At 35.9% G+C, this 22885-nt stretch overlaps 1 protein-coding gene across 4 annotated transcripts in view; it reads right to left on the bottom strand.

Moving 5' to 3' along the window:
- The window catches only part of mast3a (microtubule associated serine/threonine kinase 3a), a 33339-nt gene extending 10454 nt beyond the window's left edge, over positions 1 to 22885 (bottom strand). Inside the window, exons 1-12 of one of the 4 annotated variants that reach the window (XM_079877054.1) lie at positions 22755 to 22885; positions 19911 to 19942; positions 13786 to 13862; positions 13446 to 13515; positions 12109 to 12184; positions 9239 to 9393; positions 8047 to 8122; positions 7665 to 7874; positions 5198 to 5299; positions 4637 to 4769; positions 4440 to 4501; positions 3343 to 3452 (exon numbers count right to left, since the gene is read on the bottom strand). In XM_079877054.1, coding sequence (XP_079733180.1) covers positions 3343 to 3452; positions 4440 to 4501; positions 4637 to 4769; positions 5198 to 5299; positions 7665 to 7874; positions 8047 to 8122; positions 9239 to 9393; positions 12109 to 12184; positions 13446 to 13515; positions 13786 to 13862; positions 19911 to 19942; positions 22755 to 22793 — 1142 coding nt within the window. In that variant the 5' untranslated portion in view covers positions 22794 to 22885. Of the gene's footprint in view, positions 1 to 3342; positions 3453 to 4439; positions 4502 to 4636; positions 4770 to 5197; positions 5300 to 7664; positions 7875 to 8046; positions 8123 to 9238; positions 9394 to 12108; positions 12185 to 13445; positions 13516 to 13785; positions 13863 to 18692; positions 19190 to 19910; positions 19943 to 22754 lie in introns of those variants that run through there. The other 3 variants (XM_079877056.1, XM_079877053.1, XM_079877055.1) reach the window with 3 other exon arrangements.

The following is a 22885-nucleotide window of genomic DNA, read 5'->3' as shown; positions in this document are numbered from 1 at the left end:
ACAGACCAAAGACATGTAAACAAACCAAAAACAGGAAGATGAGACTCTGATACCGAACTATGTTGCCATCACAGTTCGGTACAGGCATCAGAACTGCGTCTCCTCGCAGCAGATCGTTTGTGTGACGGAGGGATTCCTGCCACTGTTTTGACTCTTTTACACATTTTATAAGCTCTTCACAAGTTCTCAGCTGGTCAAAATACCATCATATGCAGGCTACGCACATAAAACGATGGCATTTAGCCTAGCACACAGCATTGTTTTGGATGTTTGGTAAGTTATGTCTCAAAATAGGCAATACATCATAAAAGCCGACCAATCAGGTTGTGAAAGTATCCCTATGCCTTCGGGTTTGGTGATAAAAATGCCATTGTTAACGCTTTGCAGACCATGAATGAATGTTTTTTTTTTGGTCCGGACCAAACAAGTGTGAACACCCTTAAAATCTCAACACATTTAAAGTGCCCCATTATAGTTTTTCGAAAATTCCCTTTCATGCAATGCAAATTTGGGATTTGCAAAACGCTAGCTCATGAAAGATGGGTCAGAACCCAGTTTAATTTGATCAGCTTGTTCCTAAGAATCACAGTCTGTAAGTATGAATAATTAATTATTGATGGATATATTTTCTACCGTGTGTTCAAAATACTTAGTTTTGTGTTTTATATAGTGTAAGTTTCCAGCTAACCCACATTATTGCTGTCTTACTGAAATAGTTCTGCTAATCAGCTGTGGGCCACAATTACCTAAAACTGTGTCTGTTAATGCTCCTGCTCAAGTCGTCCTTGCGATGGAGGTTTGGGTTCAATAACTAGTTCTTCCAATGTTTCATCATCGGACTCGCGCTTGGATTGATACGGTAAAATCGACGTCATCGTTAATGTCTTTACAGTGTGTAGTACAATCTCTGAGCTTTATAAATCCCCCTCAGAGCTGAAGTTTATTGTAATGGGCGTTTTGTTTCCAACGTGTGCTGTGAATGGTAGACCAATCACAACAGACTGGGCCCATCTGGCCAATCAAAGCAGAGTAGGCTAGCGGAAAGATTTAGAGAGACTGATTCATCCAACGAGTCGTTTGAGAATCATTGAAAAATGTGCAATGTATATTATGAGAAACTGAAAGTGTTTTTAAGAGCCTTTAACCTGTTAAGTTGCAACCCCACTTTTGAAAAATCCCCAGAAATGACATACCCAAACTGAAACAGATACAGTTCATGAACCCTTTGTACTAAAAGCACAAGTATGGTCTCATTTGAAAGCTGACACCTGGCAGTTTATTGTAAATGTAGAATTAATTATTGTCATAATGACAAAAATTGTTATAAATAGCTTCAAATTTTTGTAAAGTTATTAGAAATTAATTTTAATGAAACATCCTCATGAAAATAAAATTGAAGTTGGCACTGGAGCAATCTAGAAATGCACTACAGCTAAAGCCACATGTCTAAACATTTTATGTTTAAAATCTGAAGATAATAAGTCCAAAACTCTGTATTTAGTTACATGTTTTTCAAGACCATGTCAAATTACTTTATTTTGATTTGACACTAAAATGCTGCTGATCTTCTAAGTCATCCATTCAGTCTTATTGTCTCTATTGTTTTGTGGTGCAAACGAGCCCCATTCAGTCTCAGTCTCCCCTTGCACACATTCACACCTCTCTAGCCTGGTTATGGCTCGAAATATGCATTTCTTTTGTCTGCATTATAGTTACTAACGACTGGCTATTCACATGCTATTCATAGGGTTTCAGTCCCTAATTTCTTTTCTCAAAGTTCACCTCACATTTTAAATAAAGAATAAAGAACATTCTTGAAAAAAGAAACTTTCAGTAAGCATTCAAAAAATCATAAAATATAACTTCTAGGTTGCAGGTGCACCTAGGGCTAGCTAGCATGTTAGCTTAACACACCATCAATACACGACAATTTATGAGATTAAAACCATGTTTGTGCTCCAAACTTACTTTAAAACGCAAGATGAGTGTTTTAAATAATCTTCTGTGATCTAATTTGGCTTCAGATAAAAAAATCAGACAGAAAATATACTATTGTATACTGTTCTGCACAATGATAGTCTATATAGATTAGCATTACATTATAAATATAATCTATTATTATGAAAATACCTGGCATGTCTTGAAAAACACAGGTAACTCAAATATCATTGCAATCATGTTTATTATCTTCAAAACATCTGTATCTGCATTTTACAGCGCGAACTCTGTAGCTTTGTGTGTATCAGTGACGTCCTGGAATGTCACATGATCATGGCTCTTCTTCATGTTCTATATATGGACTATTATTGTGCATAATAGCGCCCTCAGGCTGTTGGTATGAATTGAAAACACAGTATCAGAGTATGCAAGCGCTCATAATGATTACATCGACGCATTTGGGTATAAATTCAATAAATATTATTCCTGTCTATAGAAATATGATGTGAATCTATGAGAATATATCAATATTTCTCCAAGTCTGCACATTTTTGAGCTAAAGCCCTGAGGGACGTTGTTTTGTGTATCGCTGTCATGACGACAGCACGGGAGTTTTTTATGAATGGAACAGACTGACGCGCATAATTCATATTAAAGGTATCGACTCATTTTTTCATTTCATAACTCCTGACACAAATTAAGACATAACTGGCACTATGAGTTTCTCAGAATACAATAGTGGTCAAATACTGAAACTTGAGTCTTATATCTTTTTAATGATGTATAGTTTGTCGAAGTATAACATTAAATCTGATAGTAACTTTGAGCTATATATAAAAAAACCGCTTCAGTGCGCCGACGCACTGGTGAGGCTTAACAGGTTAAGATAGCATAATAAGGGCACTGTTGATTTTGTAAATTGTTGTAGAAAAAAACTTTACATCATAAATTAAATTACTGAAGATCACACACTATTAGACTTCCAAGTCATTCTGAACACAACACACTGTTAACGTTTGCTAGGAGACCATGACAAATGGAGAAAATGTGATCGAAAATCAGCTCCAAAATATCAAACATGTCTGATCTCCTCCAACTGGATGGACTAGTCTTGTCTGACTTGTCTGAAGCTAAAAAAAAATCTATGAGTGTATGTGCCCATCATAAGCTACACGATTATATGCTAAATCTGTCAAATCCGACTGCCCGAAATCTGCAGACTTGTTCTGACTTTTGGCAACTAGTTTTGACTCATCCAGACTGCAAATCTGGGCGAAAGTCTAGGCAAACCAATCTAGATTGTGTGGTGTATCCCAGCCTTTAGTCAACTGGTGGCCTAAATTCTTGTGACTATAAAACAGACAATTCCTTATTTAAAGAAAATAGCAATAAATGTGAGCTCACCCATAAGCCCCATTGCTAATGAGCTTTATGGTCTCAAAATCTCTTTCCAGAGGTTTTCTTCGAGGTGTCGTGGTTCCGGGACGATTCTGGGGCACAAAACACAGAAACCTCTGAAGAACAGAACAATACAACATCTATTTGATTCAAAGTCATAAGTCACAAGTTAGCAGGCGTTGGTCTAGATCCACTAATTATTTCTCTGTTTCTTAAAGTTGACAGTATCTTAAACTGCTGGGCTTTCCCCCCACAAGTACCAGTTAAGCCCTCTAATTCTTAACACTGAAATTTGAAGAAATATATAAATGTAGTGTACACTACAGTTCCAAAGTTTGGGTGGGGGGGTTATGCATCACAGTTTCCACAAATATATTAAGCAGCACAAATGTTTTCAACATTAATGATAATAAGAAATGTTTCTTGAGCATCAAATCAGCATATTAGATTGATTTCTGAAGGATCATGTGACACTGAAGACTGTAATAATGATGCTGAAAATTAAGCTTTGCCATCACAGGAATAAAATGCATTTTTAAATATATCAACATAAAAAATGGTTATTTTGAATAGAAATAATATTTCACAATATTACTGTTTCACTGTATTTTTGATCAAATAAATGCAGTCTAGGTAAGCATAAGTAAAATAACCCCAAACTTTTGAATGATAGCACATATTATAATTTATCACTTTAAATTTGACTATTCTAATCTCAATTATAATGTATTGCTGTTGTGAGACTTTTTATAACTCAAGTGTTGCATTAAGAAGTTGTTTTGATGCCAGACTTATTCATATGATGACATGTTAGCAAAAAAAAGTGCAACTGAGAGAAAAATCAAATGGCCTGATTTGATTACCACATGATTACTGGTCATTACTACATGAAGTTGCACCAATATTTCTGCAATGTACATTGGTTATTTCATTTCACAACTGTACATAAGTTTTACTTGTAGTTATGATTGTTTGGATCATGGTTAGGAATGAAATTTAGAGACTGGACCTCTTGGAAAGGAAGGTATGAGACCTCCAGCAGTGTAGAGAAACAGTGAGCCACTTTAAGATTTTATGTCAAGCCTATTGGTTTATTTTCTTACCTCTGTAGTGTCATCCAGTTCTCTGCTTGGGCCGCCTGAGTTATGCTCACGCTGCACCATATCTGAACCCACAGACAAGAAGAAGAAACAAATAAATCAATCACTTGTTTGCCTAAAGCTAATATTTAATTACCTTTTACAACATAGACAAAAACATATAATTTAAGGGTGGGGTGCTAGATAAATTATAATTATACCCTCCAGGGGGTCTCGAGTGAGACCCAGTTGGCTGATGATGTATCGGGGGATGTCAGTCTTGATCCCCTGGTCAACTTTTGCATGGCCTTCGGCAACTTCAAGACGTTGATAAAACTCCTCAGGATCAAACTCCTGTTGGTTAATAGAAAAATGGTAAGCAAGCATTATATAAATGGCATCAGAATGAGTCCCAGTCTTCACACAGTAATTAATTAGAAACGGTAGATTACTAGGGCGCAGGCGGTTTTCAACATGATCTGGAACTCTGATGGGAAACAGAGGGGAACTCAATTTAAACCTTCACATTCTGCTGTGATTATGCTCCCAGAGACCCCAATGATGTGAGCAGTTTTTATTATTATTAAAGAAAAAACATAAAGAGGTTAATTGCAAAATTACCATTTATTTAATAAAATTGGGATTTTTACATTATTTTTAAAAGCATTTCAATTAAGTGAGTCACTGTAGTAAGCAGTTCAGAACCATGAATTAAAATTGTTATAATTTGGGGTCTATTAGACCCAAAATAAAAAAAGAATCAGTGTTAATCATAATTTTACCAGACATTCCAGAAGTCTTGCTGGCCTGGAAATAATGATGAGAATCTTCTTCACGAGTTTGGCAATAACAGTCACTTCCTCACTCTCAGACCGATCATATGCCTATGGGTAAAAAGAACACATACAGGGCCAATGCAAATTAACTTTACGAGCGCAAAACAAAACAACCTACATTTTTGCATGACATTTGGTAGACGTCAACATGAAGCAAATTCTCTAAATGGTAAAAGTTACAGAAATAAGCCACCCAATTGACTGTGAGAGGACAGAGAGAAGTAATAATAGAAAAAAAAACATAAAAATAGTCTCCCAATGACATTTCACATAAACAAGTCGTTTAAAGGGTTAGTTCACCCAAAAAAAAAATTTTTTGGCACTATTAATTTACCCTCATGTCATTCCAAACCCGTATGACAGCATTTTTTTTCTGTGGAACCCAAAATAAAAATATTATTTTTTACTTTTCCATAGAACGTTTCATTCATTTCAAATATTTAAACCAAAATCAACCATAAGCAAGCAACTTGGAAACTGCACCGCGACCTGTTTCCCCTTGCTTAATTTGATCAGCCTCTTTCCTTCATTTGCTTTTCATGACTTCAGAAGCATGAAGCAAAAGCTCCTCGGGGAGACAAAACAGTCTCTCACTTGCCCTAATTAACCACCCCTCCCTCCACAGTGTCGACATTACTGCTTGAGCACACAGACACTGCAGATGACTACTGTGCATTGCAATACTGCTGCTCTCTTCATGTCATTCCAGAAAAACTGCACATGACAACAGCAGCTTGGTATGAGGAATGAAAGAAGCAAGTTTATTTTAAAACAAACACACACAAACATGTGCCTGTGTAGATGCAACACAGTTTCATCTCCACAAAGGAAAAGACCACAGTGCTTCAGTACAGCAGTTCACTAAATGTCATTTTCAGAAGAAGCATGACAGGAACAGTGCTTATTAAAAGAATTACTCAGGACTTCAGGGGTCTTATGTCTAAAGCCATGAGGCTCTCAGTCAGTGATCATTTAGTAATAATGCCTCTCTTATAAAGAAGATGGGCTGCAGCAGTTTAACTGATTCAGCTGATGGTTGAAAAGAGAGGATTAAACCTCTCAGTATGAACAAATGCAAACTAAGGATGTCAAATGTGTGTCGATACTAAAAACAAGTCATATGGAGTACAGAAAGGAAACTGCTTTTGAACGCATGCATGATATGTGTGCACACTTTGTGAAGGGAGTGTGTGAAAAGCACTTCCATGGTCAAAAGGCCAGTCTTGGTAAGGTCTTAACATAAGCACAGTCAGTTTGGCCTAAGTGCATTGTAAACAGCCAGGGCAAATTAAAAAATATATATATTTCAATAGTCTCAAAATCTATGCATTAGGCCCTGCAGTTTAAAAGCAGCCTAATACACATGCGTGTATTATGTAGCTAATATTGATCAAACAACAACACTGACTGAAGAAAAAAACACTTTCATTGCTTTTGGATTGACAACTTCAGTAGCTGTAACACACAATTAACTTTAAGAAATGCTTTGATGCTGCCCAACTTTAACACCATCAAATCACTGTGAATGTAATATATTACAGTACTGTCAATCATTTTAGCACTTTTATTGAAAATTATTACTTTTGTATAATTTATGTTATAATGCATTCTAGTGTTGTTATTGATAACTAAAACTTTAAAACTTATTAAAAATCATTTTCAGAAATTGGAAATAAAACTGAAATAAAATATAAATATTAGATGAAAACATTAAGCTTAAAAAAACTTAAATGAAAATAACTGACTAAAATAAGTTTAAGCTGAAGTACAAAAATGACTAAAACTGAAATGTAAAAAAGCTAAATATAATGGGAAAAAACCTGATAAAAACTCAAATTGAAATGAAAACAGAAAATATAAAAATTAAAGCTAATTCAAAATATTAATAAATACTATAATAGTATAAAAAAATAATACTAAAATAATGCTGCAGTACAGTATATTTGAAGTCTCCGGGGACCTTAAGATAACTTTGTGTGAGCAAAAGACAAAATGTATAAATTGATAATTTATTATTATCAGAGCTGAAAACAGTTGAGATGCTTAGTATTTTTGTTCTATGATTTTTTTTCCCCAGGATCTTACATTAAAAATGTCTTTACTGTCAGTTTCAATCAATGTAATGTGTCCTTGCGGAATAAAAATATTAATTTCCCCCCCAAAAAAAAAATCTTACCAACTGCAAAGATATGACCGGTAGCGTACTGCATTGTTTTAATATAATTACTATTAATATAATTATTTACATTAATACTTAGCGTAAAGTATTCAAGACTTGTGAAAGTATTGATACTAATATGGAGTGCTGAAATTCTGGTCTTTTGGTGACATTGTAAACTATGGATCTATGCAAACGACTTTTTTTTTCCAGATACAAATATCAACATAACAATAAATGTGGCATGTTTTCTACCTCATGTAGAAAATTGTCTAATTTTTCCTGAAGTTCCACAAAGTAGCCGGATGTGATAAGCCCCTTTCTGGACTTCTCCAGACAGTCTCGGACGAGCTCGACCAGCTGGTGTTGAATGAAGCCCAGCACTCCATCAGCAAGAGCGGGAGCGCTGTCTGGGGAATAGTCTGCAATGACTGCCAGCAAACGCCCCTCCATCTGAGCCGTGGCCTGGAAGAGTGATAAAATTGTAGGTGACAATTGTCATTTGTTTTGTTTAGACAGACCAGGCCGTCAATTTTCCCACAGCCACAATTTAAACAAAGTAAACAACATGTGATGACATGACGTGGCGCCCACGTCTATGATGAAAAACAAAATGTAAATGTCAGAGCTCAATTACCTTTGGAAACCGTTCTTTGTAGACGTGATTCATCATCACAATCTCGTTATCAAAGGAGCCACATGTCCGTCCAGGACTACAAAACAATTTTGCACAAACAAATAACATTAAAGCAATAGTTTACTTCACAATGAAAATTCTGTCATTATTTACTCAAGCTTTTTTCTGTGAAATTACACTGAATGCCGAATGCCGAAGTTTTTCAGCTTAAAAGACGTATACAAAAGCATCATAAAATAATCATAAATGTTCCCTGTATGACTTCCATACTAGTGTTGTTATTGATAACTAAAACTAATAAAAATTATTTTCTGGAAATAAAAATGAAATAAAATATAAATATTAGATGAAAACATTAAGCTTAAAAAAAACTTAAATGAAAATAACTGACAGCTGAAGTACAAAAATTACTAAAGCTGAAATGTAAAAAAGCTAAATATAATGGGAAAAAACTCAAATGAAATGAAAACAGAAAATATAAAAATTCAAGCTAATTCAAAATATTAATAAATACTATAATAGTATAAAAAATAATACTAAAATAATGCTGCAGTACAGTATATTTGAAGTCTCCGGGGACCTTAAGATAACTTTGTGCGAGCAAAAGACAAAATTTATAACACTTTTATGGTGCTTTTGACCTTTTTTTTTTTTTTACTTGCAAGCTTCATTATAATTACATGGAAATTAACATGAAAAACGTCTTCCAAAATTTTCCCTAAAATTGTGTTCCTCAAAATACAGTAAATTATATAGGGTTGGAAGTACATGAAGATGAGTAAATGAAAGATAAAGATTTACTAAAGTAAATTCATTAAAGTAGTGTAACTTTAGTTGGGTCATATTTTTTAATTTCTTACAGTTCAGGACAATGTTGCCAGAGTAATAAATCATTATAATTGTATAAAACATCAAATCTGTATAGATTGTTGCACTAAGCAGATTTTTAAGGATTAGCTAATTAAAATATGGTGTTTGCTAACTTTTCCCCTGCCCTGGTACATACAAGCCAAACTAATACTTTATTCTTATTCATTTGGTTTCAGAAGTTACAAATGGGATTTCACATTTTCTATGCAAGCAAACATATGTCACGAGCTAACAGAATTGCTTTCTCTCTATGAAAATGTTGCATTTCATTTATATATTGAATTTCTCTCAATCCTGTTTTTTCTCTACAACAAGCAGAGACCTAAGACTTCGTGAGCGAGCACGGAAGGGAGAGGGCTGTCCATCCTCATCTGTCACACTCTCTGAACTCCTGAAATGCTTGAAGAGGCGATGGAGGTCATCTGGGGTTGGCTGAGAGGGCAGCTGGTGCAGGAGCTCCTGAGAGGAGGAGGAAGACTAGTGCAGAAGAGAGAGAGAGAGAGACAGAAACGCAGCAAGATTCAGACAACAAAATCACATATACATGTGCCTGTTGTATCACCCTAACATTATGGATGTCAGAGCTCGAAATCTGTCATTTACCCACCCCACCCCCATCCCCATAAACAGTCAATATTGCATCTAAAATGTAAGTGACTTCATTTTAACTGTTTATTGAACTGTTGTATGAAATCAATGTCACATTTTCAATCGTGATAGTATTCAGGAAAACAGCACTCGTCGTGTGAGGTTGCTTAACTGTATCATATGTTAAAAATATAGAAACTCCACATTTTTATCAGCAGTATGTTGTGCTGCGCTCATTTGTTTCCATTTCTCCTCGAGAGGCTGCGCGAGCCTCAACAGCGCAACCTTGTTACCATCAGTAATACATTTATATCCACTATCGATCACAACTTACAATAAATATTATAAAATCATAAACATTCTCTCGTTTTAGTGATTCCCTAGTTATTTTTTTGTTATTGGCGTTCTAATCAGGCTACTTGTCCGGTCCGGTCAAGTACTTGTCCCTTCAAAAAAATCCACTTTTCCCAGACAAGCGTTAATGTCGAGCCCTGGATGTGTAAAATGTAACAGTTGTTGAGCAATGAACACACGACAGTCTGCATAGCAAGGTGGGGCACATATGCTCAGATTACATGAAACACAAGTAGTGAGCATCTGACAATCTAAAGCTGCTTATTAGTCTGTGCAATTATGCAAGACAACTATAGGACGGGACACTTTCCACTCTGGTTTGCAGCAGTCTGTTGTACAGATGGTAATTCAAGACTAAGCGTAAACTGAAATCTCAGGGAAGGAGAATGAGCAGAGGAACACATGACAGGACCAGTGCTCGAAGGAGGAAACCAGAGAAGCTTCACAGCTTCCCTCTGAATAAAGTCTTCACTGACACTGGCTCAATAGGACATTGTTGAAACAAGGCTGACCTCATCGCATGAGCCATGAATGGCCATTTAAAAATTCAAATTCAGAGAAAGAGGCTATTTTTCAAATGATTTCCTTGAAAATAGATCTACAATTTAATTTACAATATGAACTGTATACTGAGAATTACCCAAAATGACAAAGGATATAAAAGATACCGATTACTACTATGATTTCAACAATTAATTTAATAGAAAGCAATATCTAGCACAGGGGTTCTCAAAGTGGGGTTCGCAACCAATAGCCAGGGGGTGTGCAAAATAATTTGCTATATTTTCCGGACTACAAGTAAAAAATGTTATCACCTGAAACGTGCGGCGACTTAAATTCCAAAGTGAATTATATAATGCTTATAGCGTCAAATAAGCAAAATGTAGACACTTAAAGGTTTTTTTATAGACGTATTTCTCATGTCTGTGCTACAGGTATTCGCTGTGTTTTGGTTCATTTTTGTGACGTGCTCCAGAAAAAAAGTTCAAGGAGACCGAGACAAACGAAAGTGCAAAATGTTTTGTTTTTATTTTGAATGTACACAAAAATAGACCCTTTACAGTATTTTAAGTTGTTTCCACTGCTATAAGGAAAAAAATCCACGCCAGTGCCTCAAGCGCGCACACACACACACAACATATCAGTTCTAGCATTGCTAACTGGACATAACAAGCCGCGTTTCCATTACCCTTCAAATTGCGCAAATTGAAAATACGGCCAATGGAAACACGTCAATTTCGCAAAAACTCCCATATATCGCAAAAAAGTTTTTACGCTTGCATGATGTGGTTTTTCAGGGAATTCAAAAAAGGATCATATTTTAAAGATGACGCGAAATGTTTGGACAGAAAACGAGACAGAGTTTATAATTAAATTTATAAAAAGACAAAAGATTTACAGGAATACTGGACTCTAATGAGATACACCTCATATGCACCACTCATAAGTATAAGGACTTTCCTTGCCATTAATGCTTGGATAACACGCCTACGTCTCCTTCCATTAAAAATAATGACTAGTATGGTGGCTGGGATAGACATAAACCTACCAACATCTGTTGCCATCATTTTTGCATTGACTTATCGCGAGAGGAATAGTTTAGTATATCGCAATAGTTGTTCATCGAAATTTTGAAAATATCGTAAAAGTTTTGCGCAAATCGGAAACGCAGCTATAGTCTATTCATCATAAAAATGTATTTGTCTCAATTTAAATTGTCTGTTGTACAATATGTAGGCTGTGCCGGTATTCCAAACATGGATATTGGGACACGAGTGAAGTCCCTGGAAAATCTTCTGCCCCCAAAAGTTTAAGAATCCCTGATCTAGCCAAAAAACGTTTTAGAGCATGAGGAAAAAGTATATTCATTATAGAAATTCCCCAGCTTTTTCCGTGATTTTTTTTTAAAGCGTGGAAATCACAAGTTTTCCATTCCCTGATATTTTAAGGTGGCTGAGGGGACCATGAATACTTTAACACTGTCAAGTTAATCAATATTAATGAGAAAATCTAGCATGCTGTGTACTTGTTAGTCTCTTTTCCAACTGTCTGCAGACTCTGCACTTGTACCGCCAATAAATTGCACTCCAAAAGCAAAAACAAATAGTGTATAGATAACAATTATATATATACAGAATATATATACAGCTATATATACAGAAAAACACTGCGGATGAAATGGATTGATGGCTAAAGAAAAGGAAAACAAAGAGGGGTTTTTTTCAGAATAACTGAGAGGGGCCCACTCACTGAAACAGCAGAACTGGGTGGGTTGGTTCCATATCCAGACGAGACAGACGCCACAGACCACCTTCGTGTGTCCGGTCTGAAATAGGGCAGAGATACAGGAAGATAATTTTATATGCAGGTAAGGAGTCTCCATTCAGATATTTGATATGGATCAAAGTGCTGGTTATTTTAATGGCTGCACAACAAAAGAGTATCCTCAACCATCAACAAATGACAGTGTACTCCTTTATACATATAGATTACCATGTTGTTTTGGGGGTCACAAGATTGTTTTAATGTTTTTGAAAGAAGTCTCTTATGCTCACCAAGGCAGTAAAAACAGTACTATTCTGAAATACTATTATTTACCATTTAAAAAAAAACTGTTTTCTATTTGAATACATTTTTAAATGTAATTTATTCCTCTGATGTCAAAGCTGAATTTTCAGCATCAATACTCCAGTCTTCAGTGTCACATTATCCTTCAGAAATCGTTCTAATATGCTGATTTGGTGCTCAAGAAACATTTAATTACTTAATATTTTGTAGAAAATGAGATTTCTACATTTTTTCAGGATTCTTTCTTTGATGAATCAAAAGTTAAAAAAAAAACAGCCTTTATTTTAAATAGAAATCTTCTGTAACATTATAAATGTCTTTACGGTTACTTTTGATCACTTTAATTCATCCTTGCTGAATTGGTTTCTTATTTTAAAATGATCTTACTGACCCTATACTTTTACACAGTATTGTATATACCAGACAGATTTACATGTTTGTCTGAAACATTTAAAATGCTATTATATGATAAAGCTTGTGTCTTTGACAGTAATACTAGAGTAATTCTAATTAAATAAATAAATAAAATAAATAAAAAACTAGAACACATTTCACTTATTTTAAGATCTTGAACATCCTCTACCCAGTCATATAATTTAGCTACAAATAGATGTATGCTTTTAGAGTACATTAAGGACACAAACAAAAAACAACAACTCATTCAATCTTCATTGAGCTGTACAAGGAGGCTGGTAGGGTCACATCATTTTAAGCAAGCATTAATAAAAGTGGATGGAGCCTCAGTACATAATCACGGCAGTGTAAAGTAATGAGGCTACACGCTGACTTCACTATAATTGCTGTGACAAATGCCAAGCTTCCCATCCCTGACACAGCCTTAAGGGCAGCTGCAGTGAACGCTCAATCTTATTGTTTGCCAGCTAGACATTTTTCCACACTTATGTCTTGCTTTTATACACTGCCATTATGAAAGGGCAGACAAGATATAACATGAATTACTAATGTGTATAAATTTGGACATGTTTGTAGTGTGCAGCCTTATTCTGCTCAGCTCTTACCTCCGTATGAATGGGAAATTGACCGAAGGACTGCTGGAGACATTTCTGGGACTGTCCAGCGGACTGCTGCCTGTAGAAAATGCACATTCCATGAGCAACACGCACATTATGGTTGGTTTACACTGTCATTGGATGCCAAAGTGGTTGTGTACTGAGTGGCGGTCCTCTAAGAGGCTTTGTTGACAGAGTGTTACTGGCATTGGCCATTGGCATATTCAAACAGTGGGCTAGATGTCCAAGCATGTTACACTACCTGGTGTTTATAATCAGGCACTGTGTAAATCACACATCTATCATTATCTTAATTGGGAGAGAAGCAAAACAAAGTAATTATAGCTACCAGCTGGGAAAGGAAGGGGTGAGAGCGGTCTTGATAGAGTAGGTGAGGGAGCCAGACTCTTCCTCTTGTTCCGGTTACTGTGGAAAGAAAACTCTTGTTCTTGTTAAAGGCAAACATACTCTGGTTTCACAACCCCTATTAAAGCCATCTATAGGGATGCTCTGTTAATGTCCTTGGTACTGGAACACAATTTGGGTTTACTAAAAATGTCCTTAGAGCTGGTGAACCTAAATCAACACTGAGTGTTTTTGGTTTCTGTTAACACTAACAGGCCTGTATAAATTGATTAGAAATGTATATTGTTTGTATTACAAGGCCATAAAATTGCCTTTGAAAAAGGCTTTGAATTTAAAGGTGAATTTAAAGGTGAATTCAGTAAAGTTTTGTTCTGCTGGCTCTTATTCATCCCAACAGTGCAATAGTACCAGTGGTTTTGGTATTTACAGTGCCACCTATTGGCCTGGATGCATGAGGTTTTATGTTCTATTCCTCTATAATTATTATATAATTAATATAATTTTTAATAACTGTTTGTTGAATGGAGGCATTTTGCGGCACTGCAGCTTTTACAAGTTGTTACTAGGGATGCACCCATATAATTTTTTTTTGGGCCGATTCCGATTCCAAAACCGATACCGATAGGCTATAACTTTTGTCATTAAAATGGATTGCTGTTTTGATCATGTTTAAAATTAGCAAAGTTAAAAAACGCATGCATTAAGGCAGTGGTTCTCAACTCCAGTCCTCGGGACCCGTTGCTCTGCACATTTTGTATATCTCTCTTATCTGACTAGGGCTGGGCAAAAAAATCGATTTTTCGATTAATCGTTTTTTAAAATGTGGTCGATTCAAAATCGATTCTCAAACGCCAAGAATCGATTTTTTTCCATCTTTATTTATCTATTACCCAAGAATCAGTTTTCCTCCACTGTTCATATAGGCTTGCAAACTCAATTTTATAGCTAATGCTGTGAGATTTTATGTTAGTTTTATCTAAATCATAAAATAACCTCAATTAGTGCTGCACGTTTAATCATATCGCAATCGCGATGTCAAGCCTATACGCAATTAGGCTATATGACGCAAAATGCTGCGATTTTGTATGAAATAAACAAATTTGGGCTTTTAACGCAATGCAGCATCTGTTAATTTTTTGTCATCCTTTGGCTAGGTGTTACATGATCCCGCTCTTATTCATGCAAATGCTTTTAAACCATTCATACGCGACAAGACAAAATAGATCTCGCTGCCTGTGAATGTCCTGACTGTGACACAGAAAAACTTGCGATGATATCGTGCGTGCGCACAAGACAGCCCAGAATAGAGTTATCTTTCGCGCTTGAACGAACAATAAAACACACAATAATGCCAAAATGTCTTTTTGTTGAGTATTTTCATAACATAAGAGCAGTCTTATGATGAACATGAAGAGTTATGACTCGTGAGAGAATGAGGCGCGTGTGAGATCCGCGTCTCTGTCAACAGCGGCTGGTCTTAAAGGGACAGTACACAGTAGCCACTAATTATCTCTGTCGTTAAAGTTAATCAAATAACAAAGGGAACAGAGAAAAACACTCACTGCTCTTGACTAAAGAACTTTTTAAACTTTGATTAGTCTATATATAATTCATAATTAATGCAGCACAGACTGTTTGATAACTTTATTCAATTTATGTATATGGCCTAGCTGTTAGACAGGAAGGGCACAGATAAAAATTATATGCAATGTTTTTATATGGGTTTATGTGAGGATTGTTAACCTGTTTGATCAAGACATGCAACTGTTCTGACTTGTCCAATTTTCAGCATCAATTTTTCATCTTGCATCAAAATCCTGTCTATTCATTGTATGCATTTGAAATATAGAGTTGGGTTCTGTTTTAATGTACCCAAGTGTACCTAAAATAAAAAGAGTTTAATATACAGGTTTGTGGCTCTTAATTTCTTTTTTATTAATTAAACACTTGAAAACTTATGTTCACTTTTCTTTTCTTTTTCTTTTTTTAATAAATATAGGATTTGTATTAAATATTCATTGAGTCGATTCGAAATCTAATTCAGAATCGAAATCGAATCGAGAATCGAAATCGAAAATCGAATCGAGAATCGAAATCGAATCGATTTGAGAGCTTGCAAATCGAAATCGAATCGAATTGTAACATCTGAATCGATACCCAGCCCTATATCTGACACACTCAGTTCAGTTCATGGAGTCTCTCTTAACGAGCTGATGATCTGATTCAGGTGTGTTAAATAAGGGAGACATACAAAATGTGCAGAGCAGCGGGTCCCGAGGACTGGAGTTGAGAACCACTGCATTAAGGCAAAGTCCTTTTAGGCAAGTCGTGCCACTCGGCCGCCATCTTGGCAACGCCTCCGGGCAGCTATTTCGGACTAACAAGACCAGGCTCCTATCTAAATGAATGGGCAGAGAGTCAGAACTTTACTTTCACTGGTCACTGGGACATAAAAACTGCATGTATAGAAACAGCAGTAAAATATGATAAAAATCGCTGAAAAAGTTTGATGACTTTGCCCCAAAATAAGGTTTAAAATGCCTTTTTCCCCACAGGTTATACCTTTACTACGCATGCGCAAGGGTTCACGTTCAGGACACCAAACTTTATTTACGTCTCTATCCAGAATGCCGGTGTTGTCCAAGCACTTAAACAATTATATGTATTTAAATGTCTAAAACTTAAAATAAACATTATGTGGTTAAAAACACTGAACAGTTGTGATATAGCCTATGACAAGCGCTGAGCGCGTCCGTCTTTGGCTCAGCGCCAGCCACAGCGCGAAAGCACAGGTTGAATATGGCAGTTATGTCACGTCACTGTACATTCGCTCCTTAGTGGTCAGCTGCTGACTGTTAAAAGCAGATGATTGGCTTTCCAGCGGGAGGGGCGGGACATGTGCATACAACCGCCATCTTTGCCGTTACGGGTTTTCCTTATATAGTTGTATTGAGGATTGAGGAAGTGGCATGTCTCATATAAATTGTCTCTGATTAAGGTATACTAGCTAGTTTATTGCCGCATCATCAAACCATCTTCATTGAACAAGGATAGGATCAATTTAACATTCAACAGGACAACATAATACAACATAAAGATACTTATGAAATAATTAGTTGCGTTTCCATTAAGTTGTTCGAGTGGATGACGGTTGTATTGGTAACCTAGTAACAAACAGTAAATAAAACACCATCAGTGGAAACAGCCGATTAGTCACGTGGATTTAATGTTTGCTAGGGGTGTAACGATTTTTGACGTTTTGACGCTCTTTAACGTGGCGTGACAGATCACTAGGCTATATAGGTGCCTCAGTGTAAGCAGCAGCACGAGTGAACGCGATCATCTCATCCTAATAAATATGAATGAACATCTGAATGTTGAAACATACAGTCCAACTTACTGAAACGTATCTCTTGTGTAATCACTCAATCACTGTTTTAATGGTTAAAATAAGAAAAAAAAATTATGTTTAGTTTTCCGAACCGAACCGTGACGTCAAAACAGAGGTACATAGGCCTACCGAACTGTCAGCTTTGTGCACCGTTACACCCCTAATGTTCGCTACGTCAGAGTTTATTCGGCAAATGCGTGTCAATCTCCCATTATTCACATGAACTATTTTTCTCACAAGTCAAAAACCACCTCAAGCGACCATAAAAACTTTAGCGAATTAAGGGATTTGTTTGTTTTTTTGCCGTTTCCATCACTCGTTTCTGATGCAATACTTCAAAATGTGCATAAAAACAGGGTGATGGAAACATAGCTAGTGACAGTTCTGTCAATTGTCCTGAACGTCATTCACGCTGGCCCTGGGCCATATTGTTGAGCCCTGCTATATTTTGTATAGGTTTCATTTTGTTTTGTTTTACCCAGAGAAAAACATTGAACTACAGACATTTAACTCAGTGCCTTCATGCAGTTAATTAATCAAAACCATCTATCTGCCTTTTTCGTGCTTTAGCTGAAATGCCTATGGTTTTAAGTTGATCAAAATTAGGCCAATAAATATCAGCGGCAGATACATCGGTGCATCTCTAGTAGTTACCCACTCAAATGACTAACAAGGCTGGTCATGTGACATCAAAATGGCAGCACCCATGAGAGGGCGACCCTCTCTATGTAGATATAAACATAATAAAACACTTATCTACAAGACTGAAATGACTGGAGTATTCATCTCATATGAGCATACATCAGTTTAATGAGACATTTTTAAAGCACTGTTTATTTTTTAATGTGTACAACTTTTTAATATAGCAAACATTTGCACCTAAAATGTTGCAGTTCAACAGACACACATTTTTAAAATGCTTCTTACACTTTTTCCTCACAAAACGTAATAGCAAAATATAATGCTTAAGACTTATAATAAGAAAAAAATAAACATTAAAAACCGCCTTAATTAACCTCAACGCTCGTATAACTTTTGGCGACAGATTATAGCCTACTATTGCGTACACTAACTATTCTTTGTTGACAAAGGCGTCAAACCGACATAACAATGACACAGTCATCACAGACCCAACATACAGCCGGTTAAACTGTATAAACATTATGTGAAGATTAGAAAACAGAATATGACCATCCACCGCCAACAGGACAATGAGCAGCAGACGCTCAGCCGTACATGGGCCACGTTTACTATCGGAAACAAAAACGGACTGGGTGGAAAAACAGTGTGTATGCTGTCCACAACGAGATCGAGAGTGTTAAGACATATATTTTCTAACATTATAGTAGTTATTTCTCGATCTACTTTATCAAGCAAATTGCTCGCGGTAGCGCTTGTGGATTTTTTTTCAAGTTAGACCAAGTTTTGCGGACCAACCTTGTCGATTATTAAATAATCGCAATGGAAATATACAGTAATATGCTTAAATTCGTCGTTACCTTTTGGGTCGTTTGACTAAGCCTCCAGAAACGAACTGACTTTTATAACTCGGACACACCGTCCAGTAATTCCGATCAGACATGATGTCGGTGTATTCGTCTTGGTTATGCCCACAGTAATCAAATCCTCATCGATGGTACACCGCACCGCAGCATTGCGACGAGTAAACGCAGTGAGGTCTAATATCATTCCCAGACGAACTTCATGTCGACACAGAATCCATTGCATTCAATGCGGGGGAGTAGACAGTCACAGAAAGCGCCTAAGGAACAGCAGCGACGATGCCATCATCGCGTTATTTTCTCACAAGTGACACAATGCCACATGGGTTTGGAAAATGCCATCGCCTGGTTATACTCAAGCCCTGTCACTGCGAAACGGATGCTGCTCGCTGGTTTAAAGGTATAGCAACACAACTGTAGAGATTGCAAGTTTAGGGAAACAATAAAAGAAATGCGGGTGTGCGGAGTGGAGGAAGTTGTCATAGAGTCTGACTGAAAGAAGGGGTCATGGTGGGGTTTGAACGTCACCGCGCCGGGACACTGAACCCGCCTTCTTTCACTTTACATGCATAAGAGTGTCCAATACTGGTAAACCCGAGTAATAGGCTACTAATCTTGAGGATATAGTAATGAAAACACTCCCAAACTCTCAAAAGAAACGCCCTCCTCTGACATGGCTTTAAGACTAATATTCATATGAGCGTCACGAGGTTGTAAATTCATTCATGCCAATGAATTTCTTCTTATAACTCTGTATGAATGTTAATACACATTTGTTAAATACATTAAATAGTAAATAACTAGGCTATCTAATACATAAGAAATCCCAAAAATATTGAGTGCATCTTTAAGATGTTGCAGACAGATAAATACTTAACTCATTTCCATTTGTTTCTGACAAATTAATAATAACCACAACATTTGACCTCACTGCCCTTATATATTTTGACTACACATTGTTTTGTTGTAAAATACAATATAGATACTAGAAATGTAATAGGTTTGATCTATTTTTTTTAATTATGATATCATACATTAGTTACACAAAAAAATGTGAATTTCATTTGCTCTCCATGGGACTGAAAAACTTGTTTTATTTTCATTTTCAATGCAGATTTTTTGATTTTTTTTTTTATAATAGGCTACTAGAAATGTTGTTACTGAAAGCTATGACAGAGACAACATTTTATATTAGAGTAAGAAGACTATACTCACATATTTCCTCTGCGTGGAAGGCTTAGTTCCTTCTGGAAAGAAAGAAATATTGTGTTATAGCCTATAGGTCATGTACAACATAGCCTATAATACACTGTTGCAGAAACCAATGGCCTGCCACCCTTTTTTCTTTTTTTTTAGCAAAGCATCAACCAGGTATATTTTAATGTATTGGATTTAATGAAAATACAAAGCATGAGTAAGAAGAGCCTTGGATTTCAAAGGAATCAAATATGATCATGCACAACAATAGTCATTTAATGAATTTTAAACACTAAACCACTGATCTTTGTGACATTGCCTTGTTTAATTCTTAGCGCAACCTTTAAACCAGAAACAAATTCTCCAGTCCACTTAGAGCCCAACACTGAGGGAGATTCAAGATTCGTCTTATAGAGGGAAAGCATTCACGTTTACTGAGTTTAACAGCCTTAAAAACTGCAGCCCACATAAATGTTACACAGCTAATAAAAAAAAATTAAAAAAATTATATAGAGCAATTATGTTTTTGCATTTCTGGATTCGTTGAAAGCTGTCAGTGCTTTTCGTATTGTCACTGACTCTTGATTTAATGCTTATAAAACTTCAAGGTCTTAAATCATAATTATTGTAATAAAATGATGCTATGACCTCACAAAATTCCTTGGTAATAGCCAAGTTCCTGGCAAAATCTGAAAACTGAAGCTACTCAATGTCTCATTGTCCCTTTTTGGCTGGAGAATCACTGTCAGTAGGCTCAATGCCACTGAATATTTGGATGGACATCTGAAGATAATCAGGATGTATGAGGCCAAATTAATACTTCATTAGTTGCAAGGTTGGAGTGTATAATTCTAAAACTAAAAGAGTTCAGTTTATGCATGGTACAAAAGTCCCTTGCTTTCTTCTTCAGCTCCATTACAAATAATGCAAAAAACATTTAATGACTATACCATTAATAAATACATTATTGAGATCCAAAGCTCAGCCTTATGGACAACTATACTCTTTCTGATATAAATTTGTCAGTCCTCAGAAGTGGGAGATGTTTGTGTCAGCTCATTTATTGTTTTACTGGGCTGTCGTGTCCAAGGGGACTGTCAATGTAGTGTACTTTGTCGCTTTGAATGAGTGTCTTGTAAATGACCAATAACAAAGGTTGTCTTGTTTATTCTCCAATAGTTTTGTGCCTTTCCTCAAGGATGTATACGCTTTTTATGAACTAAGAAATAAGCTACTCTTTCTTAAAAAATAAACAATATATCTTTTTATCTTTCACAGTACTCATGGTCTCTGCCAAAGTAAAGCTCAGAAGTGCACTGAATTCAAGTTAGGCTTCAGTTCATAATAAAATTATTAATCCTGTCAACAAATATATGTAAGGAATAATTGACTCCAGGCCGTTGAATTATTAGAAAAATAATGCACATGGTGATGCGGCCAAGCGGAGAAGACACCTCGGGTGTGCATTATTATTCATCTCATTCCAAGCCTCCGTTGCTAATTACAAAACGTCATTTTAGAGCTAGTAACGGAGGCTTGAGCCACTGATAGCAGACTAACGCAGTTATTAATGCAGTTATTAGAGAGAGAGACAAAGACAGCGACAAAGAGAGATAGAGAGAGACAGAGATTAAGCAAGCGTGTATGAATTAGCCTACCTGAATCTGTGTGTCTCTCAACAGTGTTTGTCAACAGCTGTAAGTGTATCTGCTCAAAGAACAGCGCCGTTATTACCTCGCTAGTGAAAAATTTCAAGTAGACTAGCTGCTAAAATATTTTACTAAAAAAATCATCAGAGCAGCGCTGACAACAGGTTTCTGTGCGAGTGTGTGTCCGTACTGTATGTGTGTGCGTTTGAGTGGGAGAAAGAGAATATGTGCTTTCCATAATAAATACTTAATAGAACGTAATTATGACGTAATTATACGTAATTACCTCCACCTGAGGTCAAGAAGTTAGAAATATAAAGGATTAACAGGACCAAAAACATTAATGAGATAAAAAAAAAAAAAAAACCTTTCATGTCTGGCATCAAATGTTATTTGCATTCATAATAATGTATGTATATATATATATATATATATATATATATATATATATATATATATATATATATATATATATAATTAAAATATTTCATATGTTTACAGTTTTGTGTACCATGGATTAGGGGTAAATTGAAGATTTCTAAATTATGTAATTTGTTGCTCTCAAACATGACATGGCTATATCAGAGTTTTGGACGCATAGCTTAAAAGACTGTTACAGACTTTAAAACAAAATATATTTTCGTTCACTCCCCGGTCTCATTTTTACTGTCGTTCAGATTTTCAGGCAAATATAGCACAACACACCTTTAAAAAAAAAAAAAAAAAATTAGACAGATTTTTTTTAGACAGATTCAAGGGCGCAAAGGCAGGTCTTTCCATCATAAACAGATCGAAGCATAACAAATGCAGTAATCACCATGGTAACTGCTGATGAAACGTGTCGACTTCACTGGTTTTGTAAAAACCGAAACGTGCATAAAATGTCGCGATTATAAATACATATATTCTATTCATGATGCATACTTACCAAGTATTTAATCCAAAAACCGTTTATTTCCAACACTCGCCACGTCAAATCAACCCATTTCAAACACTACGAGATTCTGTTCAATGTATACAAACAAACGGATTGCTAACGTGTGAAATAAATAAGTGGTTGCAACTAGATGCACCGTTCACTTTACAAAAAATATAATCAAACATACTGATACTGACAAACCACTGGATTTGTGTTGTTAAATAGAGATACAGCCTATATCCTCATATATTCAAATAATAGTCTACTACGGTATCACTCATGCATGCACTTTACCTGGAGACCACGCCGCCTCAGTATATTTGGCTCATCCATTATGAATATGTGTTGTAGGTTTCCTATCGTTAATTTAACCTATCCCGTAGGGATAAATGTCTTTTACTCATGATGATATCTCTAAGTCACCC

The sequence above is a fragment of the Squalius cephalus genome (genome assembly GCF_949319135.1).
Source record: "Squalius cephalus genome assembly, chromosome: 7".
NCBI classification, from domain to species: domain Eukaryota; kingdom Metazoa; phylum Chordata; class Actinopteri; order Cypriniformes; family Leuciscidae; genus Squalius; species Squalius cephalus.
The sequence above is the reverse complement of the archived record's forward strand: the minus strand, read 5'-3'. Positions and strand labels throughout refer to the sequence as shown.